The sequence below is a fragment of the Anomalospiza imberbis genome, chromosome 1, assembly GCF_031753505.1.
Source record: "Anomalospiza imberbis isolate Cuckoo-Finch-1a 21T00152 chromosome 1, ASM3175350v1, whole genome shotgun sequence".
Classification (NCBI taxonomy): domain Eukaryota; kingdom Metazoa; phylum Chordata; class Aves; order Passeriformes; family Viduidae; genus Anomalospiza; species Anomalospiza imberbis.
The window spans coordinates 46,934,329-46,943,701 of record NC_089681.1 but is presented as its reverse complement, the minus strand read 5'-3'; the positions used below and the strand labels follow the sequence as shown (position 1 = coordinate 46,943,701).

Sequence of the window (9,373 nt, the reverse complement as noted above, 5' to 3'; positions counted from 1 at the left end):
GAACACTCTGGCTTTCCAGGGAAGTGGTCACAGCACCACGCCTGCCAGAGCTCACGAAGCCTCTGGACAATGCCCTCAAGCTCATAGTGAGATTTCTGGGGCGTCTGTGCAGGGACGGGAGTTGAACTCGAAGACCCTCGTGGATCCCTTCCAAACCAAGACAGTCTGTGATTCCGCAAAATGCGGCTGAAGGCTCTGCAGCCGGGGCCGTCGGCGCAGCCCCGCCACGGGAGGAGCCGCCCCGCCACGGGCGGAGCCGCCCCGCGGCCGCGGCGCCCCCGGCCCCTCTCCCGGCGCCGGTCCCGCGCCTGCGCGGCCTCGTGGCGGCGCCTGCGCGCTGGGGCGCGGGGCAGGAGCCGCCGCCGCTTTCGGCGCGTTTGCGGGTGCGGAGCGGCTGCGGCACCGCCGAGTTCGCGCCTCCGCGGGCACCGGGTGCTCCCGGCTCCTCCCGCAGGCACCGGGCTGCCCGGGAAGGGGTGGGCGGGTAGGCACTTGGGAACGTCGGTAGGTACGTAGGTAGTAAGGTAGGGGAGAGTCGGCTGGGTCCCGCTGCCTCCTCATCGTCATGGCCGGCTCGGAGCAGCGGGAGGACGGGGAAGCGCCGCTGCCCATCGAGGATTCGGAGCTGGCGCTGGCCGGCATCAACATGCTGCTGAACAACGGCTTCCGCGAGTCCGACCAGCTCTTCAAGAAATACAGGTCAGTCCCGGCCGCCCCTCCACCGCCCGCTCCCCGGGCCCCTTCCCGCGGGCGGCGGGGCCGTGGGGCGCGCAGGGCGCCCTGGCGCGGGCAGCCTCGCCCTGCCCGGCCCCTCAGAGCGGGAAGGGTCGGTGCTGCCGGTCACTGCCTCGGTCAGCAGTGGGGAGGGGACACGCGTGTTTCACAGAATCATAGAATGGGTCATAGAATCATAGAATGGGTTGGAAGGTTGGTGGGTCATCTGGTCCAACCACCCGGCTCAAGCAGGGTCATCCTAGAGCACATGGCACAAGATTGTCCCCAGACCGTTCTTGAGTATCTCCAGTGAGGAAGACTCCACAAGCTCTCTGAGCAATCTGTTCCCATGTAGGGTCACCCACCCACGCAGTAAAGAAGCTCCTCTTCATATTTCAGGTGGAGTTTCCTGTGCATCAGTTACTGCCCGTTGCCTCTTGTCCTACTGCTTGGAACCACCGCGGATAGACTGGTTCCATCCTCTTGACATCCTCCCTTTAGATATTTATACACATGGACGAGATCCTCTCTCAGTCGTCTCTTCTCGAGGCTGAATAGGCCCAACTCCCTCAGCCTTAGCTTCCAGTCCCCCAGTCATCCTCGTTTCCCTCTGCTGGACCCACTTCAGGAGCTCCATAGCTGCTTTGTACTCAGAAAGCTAGAACAGGGCAATTCAGATGTGCCCTGACTTCACCAGGGCTGAGAAGAGGGGCACGATCGCATCCCTCAACCTCTGGCACTGCTCTCTCTAATGCATCCCAGGATTCTGTTGGCCTTCTTGGCCACAAGGGCTCGGTGTGATGTGTGGTGTGCTGTGGTGGGGGGTGTCTGGCGCCTTGTTGGAGTGGAGAAGGGCTGAGCAGGGGTCCCTCGATAGCGCTGTTTGCATTTGCCTCTCGTGTATGTGTAAACACACACGTGTGGCTGGAGAGATGTCCTCGGGGGTTTTCGCTCTAGTGCTCGTGTGTGGTCTGATGCGGTCTTCAGCATGCAAAATGGGTAGTAACAAAAGGTCTGTGAGTGCTGCTGTGATTATCTTTGGGCTGTAAGATTATGTTCATAATCCCCACGTACATCATGTCTAGGTTTCTGCATTAAGTAGGCATCTGGTAGGAGCAGCATTAGTGCAGCTGTGTAAGTCAGGCTTAAAGAAAAGGTTGCCCCTACCTGTCCTTGCTTCTTTTCTTAGGACTAATGTCTTCCACTGGAGCTTGAGCTGCTGTAATTGCACATACGTTCTAAATAATTAATATGCACTATAATGCTGTTGTCTGTATGATTAAAAAAGACTTTGATTGACTTAAAATAGAACTTCATAGTGATGGTGTACTTACATATTTAAATCTTGTTTACAGAAAGGATGGTTGGAAGTGGAGTGCAGGGATTAAGACATATTAAGAACATTCCACTTAATAATAACAGCAACGGAACAACACTTTATTGTGTACCTGCAACAGGTTAATATTAAATGTGTCATTTTGTCTCCAGTATATAATACTATGTTACACAGAGTATTGTTGTGTAGAACTAACTGGAATATTACGGGTGACAAGCAAGGTCCAATTCTGCATTCCTCACATGCATAAGCATGAAGTCCACCTCTTAGCCTGGCACTGCCAAGACCACCACTAAACCCTGTCTGTAATTGCCATGTCTCTGTCGTGTGAAGTTGCACCCTATGAGTTACTTGTTGAGTATGTCTTTCTTTTGAAGCCCTCAGTTGTTCTGTATATCTAAGGAACCTGTTGGATTTGGTTGCATGCTTTTGTCTTGTGTAATTTTTTTAAGGTGCCGGTTAAGGAGCACTTTGTGGTTTCCTCTCCTCCACTTTTGCTTGTGCTGTGCCATTGATTTCTCTCAGTAGTGTGAATCTGTAATTAATCTAGGAATTCTAAATATGTGATGCTTCTTTTAAAGTAGTACTAGGGAGTAAAATTGTTAAGATTCCTGTTCTCAAAATGCAGTTTAATCCTCCCTTGAAAGGGTGAATAATGATTTCTTCTGCAAACTTCTCTTGGTTATCTAGAAGCTTTCATTACTAAAGATATCTTAAATGCAGAAACTTGCCAATCTTTTTTTTGCCAGGTGCAGGCTTTTCTTTGTTTGCTTTTATCAAGAAATGTCTCTTGAGTTCAGTGTACTTTCTGATTGTGGCTTTTAAACACCCCCTGCAAGGAGTAGATAGGAATCCCTTCATAACATTAATAGTTCATGGTTCATAAATTGATAATTGCTCTCTTGGGCTGGAGATTTTCAGAGTAATTTAAACACTTTGTCCTTCATCCCAAAATTTGTAGCAGGTTTCTTCTTGCTGTGAACTAATATTCCCTTATTGAATTGCAGATTAACTGTATGTTGAAAATTTGGATTTCGTATAGGAGAGAAGATGCAGCAAATTAAGCTCAACTTCCTATAAACCTGAATTCTGGAGTCTTTTACAGTGAGGGACACTTTTTTCACCCAAGAGTTTTTGGTTCTGTGCTTGTCTTGAATGTGTTCTTTTTGCAAGGACTTAAGCAGTGCCATTATATGTTTGTTTGCATGCAGTCTCAATGAGTGTGTTTTTGTAGGTGTGTGCTTGGAAATATGCAATAGAACCCATCCTAAATGGGGCTGGTAAGCCAAATGAGGAGGGTTTAGAAGCTCTCCATAATATAATATCGATGTTTGTAATTAATGGTACTAGAGGTCAAAGATGTCTGATGGCATGCAGCTTTTTTAAACTTGATATGAGTGTGTGTTGTCTGTATTTCAAGTGACCTTTCTTGTAGAAAGTGTTAATTCTAAACTACTGCCTATGCAGGTAGTTTAGCTCTGTTTAAGAAGCTTAACAGTTATTAATGAATTGTAGAAGTGAAGAATGGAGGTACTCCGCAAAATTTCCATTTCAGTAGCCACATCACATAAACTACCTAAAACCATTTCTTAGAAACTGCTGGATTTGATTCTGCTTCTTGTTACTTCAATTTTAAATTCATTTGCCACCTGAGAGATCTTGTGAAGAATTCAAATGAATGCTCCTGTCTTTATGGGACAATAGGCAACCTTGTCTCTAAAATAGGCAGTATGTATTTTTCTTTGCTCTTCTGCATTTCTGCATCTTCCAGAAAGTATTGAGTATTGAACTGGAGTATTCTTTTTCCTCTTGTAGCTTTGAGGATTTCTAAGCAGATAAGAAAGAAACTGTCAAAAGAAAGCTGACTGCTGAGCCTAAAATCAGTTCTATTTGAAAGCTGGTCATAATGCAGTCCATGAGGAAACCAGGCTTGGAATTGCAGCTGCGTTTCATACGCGTATCCACACCAGTAAAGTCTTGCCTATGAAGAGTGGTGGTACTTTGAAGTTATGTGCCACAGAACCATCATTTCTGTACTGGACATGGGAGAGTGTTATTTTGCCTTCTGGTCGTTACAGCTCATATATTTATCTATAGAGGATCTGAAGAAGATGAATATTCAGTTGTGTGCCAGATACAACATGTAGTTGGAACTGCGTTGACTATCACACTAAAGCACTTAATGGTTTGTCAGGTGTTGTTGGGGAGTATTTTTGTTTTAAATTATACTTGAGGGAAGATGCTAGGGTTTGAAAAATCATCTACATGTAGCATGTATATCTGCATATGCTTTTTCATGAGGTTTTTGTGGTTTTTTTTGTTTTTTTTTTTTTTTAAGAAGTCTAGATCCTCTGCCTGCTGGTGGTGGTAACATTCTGATCATGAATCAAATACCAGTGGGTGTGGTTATTTTTGTAGATCTTTACTAGGCAGCACCACTGTCCTTAGTGCTTGTAGCCATATTAGATTCCCTCGGTGCTAACTCATATTTGAAACTGTCAGATATCAATCTTTTATTCAGCTTGAACAGTGCTGACTTTGTCCTAGTTCTCATCAGTTTAAACTTTTGAATATCTATGGAAGCTGTGAGAGGTATGGAGGTTAACCAAGGACATAGTGAAGATGGAGCCCTCAGGTGTCAGGATGGTACTGTTTTGGTGAACCACCCTGACTCTAGTAGGAAACCTGAACTGGGATATTCTTTTTCCCCTTGTATCTTGGATTTCTAGACATATAAGAAGGAAAGAAACTGGCAAAAGAACTTAAGTTTTTGCCAATTCTTCACTTCTTAAGAACATTTGCAATTCAAAAATGATTAAAATCTTCCTCCAGCTAAGAGAAAATAGTGTTTGAATGTTGACTCACAACATAAATTGTCAAATCATAGAGTATCCTGAGTTAGAAGGGACTCATCAGGATCAATGAGTTGAACTCCTGGTCCTGTACAGGACAACTCCAAGAATCACCCTATGTACCTGTGATCATTGCCCAAAATACTTTTTGGACTTTGTCAGGCTTGGTGCTGTGACCACTTCCCTGAGGAGCCTGTTCTGATGCTCAAGCATCCTCTGGGTGAAAAACCTTTTCCTATACCTAACTTAAACCTCCCCTGACACAGCTTCATGCCATTCCCTTGAGTCCTGTCGCTGGTCTTGAATGAGAAGTGATCAGTGTCTGCCCCTCCTCTTCCTCTCAAGAGGAAGTTGTAGGCTGCAGTGAGGTCTCCTCTCTGTCTCCTCCAATCTGGAGAAACCAAGTGACCTCAGCCACTCTTCATATGAGTTGCCCTCAATGCCCTTCACCACCACCTTTGTGGCCCCCCTTTGGATGCTCTCTGATGGTCTTGTGTCTTTCTTATATTGTGATGCCTAAAACTGCACAGAACACGAGCTGAGGCTGCCCCAGGGCAGAGCAGACAATTGCATCCTTTGACTGGATGACAACTCTGTGCCTGATGCACCCCAGGACACTTGGTTTGCCCTCCTGGCTGCCAGGGCATAAATCATAAGATCAGGGCTATTATCTCACAAGAAATCCAACAATCTTCTGTCTCCTACCAAAGAAACATTTGACTCTACATGAATGGTTCTGACATCTAAGAAGGCTTGGTAAAATTTTCAACTTCCATCGTAATGGGAAGAGAAATGCTACAAAATGACAAGTAAAATATATATAGTGAGTAATGTCATATCCACAGAAGAAATTGAAGATTATATATAGAAATGTGATTATAAGACAAAATGTGTAAAGATTTAAAGAATGGGGCTAGTGTGGAAAAACATGACATTCAGCCTGCTAGGGTAAAGCAGAACATGGAGAACTGGAAGCTGGGGCAAATGGGAAAAAGCTTACTATGGTTGCTTAAAAAAACTGAAATTAATTTAAAGCTAACATGCTACATCATTTGTATTAACAGACACACAAACTTAATAATGGACCAGAAGTCCATTATGAGAAGGCATTTGAACCTCATATTACCAACTTAAAATGCTGTCTGTGGCCCAAAATACTTTTGACCCAGATGCAAGTTGAGGCAAGGTGACATTAAGCCAGCATTGATCAGTAGGTAGATTATGACCCATGTATGGGCTGTCTAACCACAGCTGAAATTCTTGCTTATATACCTCAGCAAAGGAACCTTAAGAGCAAAAATGAAGTGATTTAGTAGATGCTGCAGTAGCTTCTCTAAAGATAAGGCCAGCAGAGCGGGAGCTGACGTCACTTGGTTGGGCAGAGGATGATAGCATCTGGATTGGCAGCGTGAGAATAAATCCTCAGTGCCCTGCTAGCAACCCTGTGTGCTTTTGTTTGTTGCAGTCATAGGCAGAGGAGCAGCTGCTAGATGGATGTATAGAAAAGGAAGTTATTTGTAAGGGAAGTGATTTTTAGTAGCAATATTCTAAATGTGTACCCCATTGAGGTGAGATTTCATTGCTCAGTGCTAGGCAGAGTAATAGTAATAATGATGCACATAAAAACGGCTATTTGGATAGATTAGAAATATTTTAAGCATTCTGCAGTTTAAATCTTCCAAGAGCTGGGTATGCAGAGATGATCACATTGAGTGTGACACTCAGTTTTGTGGCCTTCATGACAGAGACAGGTGGTGTCGCCAGAGGAAATGGTAGAAAGGGTAGAGGGAGGTTGAGAGATCTATTTGTCATATGGAGCAGTATCTGGTGGCTAGAAGTCCAAGGGAAGATGAGAGAAAGCAAAACTAAAATCTGGGTTTATAACTCAGAGGTTAAAAGTCAGGTTTGGTGGAGATGGCAGAAAAGGTGTGATAGTAAGCAGATCATTTAAAATTAATTCTGTGAAAGATGCAAATGCTTTAAAGACTTTTTACTCTTGTCAGTGCACCCACTCATTGATCTACTGCTTCTGGCTGTTGTGATAGGATAGATATGTTTTTGTTTTAATCTACTTCAGGATTTTCGATATGTTAAAGAAGTTACTTGATGTCAGTTAAGCTGCTGTAGTTGGTTGTGGAAAGTGATTTTGATCAGGCTGGAAATAAAAGATTTTACTGAAGTCCCCAGTTCTGACAGATTTAGAGAGTGCAAGTAGAGAGTTAGTAAAAATCTGCTGATATGTGTTATAACTAGCTTGTCTCTCACTTTTGTAACTAGTTTTCAAATTAAAGATGCAATTGAAAATTCTTCTCCTAATCTCAAGTGTTTTCATATTGTGTGTCTAAAGTTCACAGCCTGAAGTAAGAGCAAAACAATCTCCTGGTTATTTGCAGGAGGACAAAACAAATCAGATAAAAACTTTATAGAGCAGGGCCACAGAATTACTTTTATATTCCTGAATTTCTCTTTTGGTTGTCTATTTCTAGTAAAAATAGAAATGTATGATAAGGGTTCATTTAACAAAGCAAATTTGGGCTGATTATGAAATGTAAACTAAGCCTAGATCTGATATTTGCAGTTCTCAAAGTGATTTAATACTGTATTCCTTCCATGACACTTTTATTACCATGGGTATTTCATTTACTAGTATTGGATGAGAGGTGTACATGCATGGCTCTGTCATTTTTGTAGTTTCACAAACAATTTCTAGAACACATTTTAAAATAATCTGTGATGGAATCATGACCAAAGGATTTGTATGTCATTGCAGTAAATTCCTTACCTTTCTATTTACATATTTTTATGCCTTGTTTTAAAATATTCAGTTCCTGTTTCTATATTTATCTGTGAATTTAGATGAATTATGCCATTTTGCTTTATTCTCTCACTTCGTGGACAAAATTAATTTGTTTTGTTTCAACCTGAGCATCACTCTCAGCACAATGACTGGAATTCTTGATGGACTGTGGTTAAAGTAGCAATGACTAGAAAAACAGTGAGGAAGTGTTGGCAATTTAATTACATTACGCTAAATTTAAACCTGGGCTCGGCTGTAGTAACTTTAGAAGCTGATGTGAAGAAGTAAAATAGTGTCTTGGAAATGGCTGTAGAAAAGAAAAAAGAATATACTGAGAAGTAATTGATTTTGTTTTTATGTGCTTCAGTTTTGATGTAGTTTTATCGTGAAACTGGATTGTATGATCTCAGCATTATTAAACCGAAGTTTAAAACCCCTGAATGTTATCATAATGTGTGAAAATAGGGCCTAGCGAACACCTTCCTTCTGAAAGTGAGTTAATACTTTAAATATATGCTAAGAAATGAGGCAAATCAGACAGGGTTTTTTGGGAGAAGCAATGTCTTGTGTAATGCTAGTTTATATGTCTAGAAGAAAGTTCCACTTCACTGCTCTTAAGTTTTTGACTTAAGTGTAGTTACACATGCCAACTTCGTTGGTATGTAGGACCTTTTACTGTGGTATCTTGCAGTAATGGTGTTAATAACATAGTTTCTTATAAAAAAGATACCTTCAGAGTCCTAGTTTCCCAGGTGAAGTGCAAACTGTGCTTTACAAAATATGTCTGGAGACTGATTTTTTTTTTCCTTTCATCTTTGAGCTAATTAAAAGTCGTGAGATTTTTCTTTTCTTAATGGAGGTTATTGCTTTAAAAGTCGTGAGGACGACTTGGGTAGTGCAGTGTCCCAGTGTTAATTTGTATTCAGTTCCATAGCTCCTGTCAGCATTGATGCAGCCCTTGGTTTGCTGTTAGTATCTTCTCAAGTGTGCCTCATTTTTTTGTTTCTTAACAACTTTAGAGTTGTCTGTCAAAAAGGATGAAACTTCATGTCAGAAGCTGAAGGTCACTTAAAAGGAGCTTGAGTTTTTTGTGGGATTGTTTTTCCCAGAAACCTACTGTCATCATTAGTCACACCTCAGTTTTTACTGGGACAGTACTGTGCCATTTGAAACTTTTCCTAGCTCTCAAGGAAAACATAACCTTAAACTGTTGAAGAATTTATCAGTCAACAAAATACTCACCAGGACTGAGCACATAACTTGGTTGTTGTTTTAAATTGTATTTTAAACACTGAAATTAGCTTACTAAATGATCTTCCATAAAGCTGAAATTATAGTTTCTACCCAGTGACTATATAGGAATGTGCTAGAAGTGTTCCTTATTTTCTTTAGTGATTACACAACTCTGTGTGGGGGACTCCTACAGTAAAGTTTTGATGTTTTGATTGCCAAACTCCATGGTCTCAACAGAACCATCTCCCAGACTCAGGATAATATTATGCATCGTGTTTCCTTGCTTCAGGGTCCTTTTGTGCTACAGCCCATATGTGGTGTAATGGCAATGCTTTTTATAGATTGAGTGAGTGAAAGTTAAAAAGAACTGATCTGTGACATTTACCTCATGTATTATAGCTACTGATAATTTCAGAGTGGAATAATGAAGTGGCTCTTGAT

At 42.3% G+C, this 9,373-nt stretch overlaps 1 protein-coding gene across 1 annotated transcript in view; it reads left to right on the top strand.

Annotated features, from left to right (window-relative positions):
- The first annotated feature begins 375 nt into the window (after positions 1-375).
- TTC39C (tetratricopeptide repeat domain 39C) overlaps positions 376-9,373 on the top strand; it is a 36,857-nt gene continuing 27,859 nt past the window's right edge. The window contains exon 1 of the mRNA XM_068190609.1: positions 376-699. Coding sequence (XP_068046710.1) covers positions 566-699 — 134 coding nt within the window. The 5' untranslated portion in view covers positions 376-565. The remainder of the gene's footprint in view (positions 700-9,373) is intronic.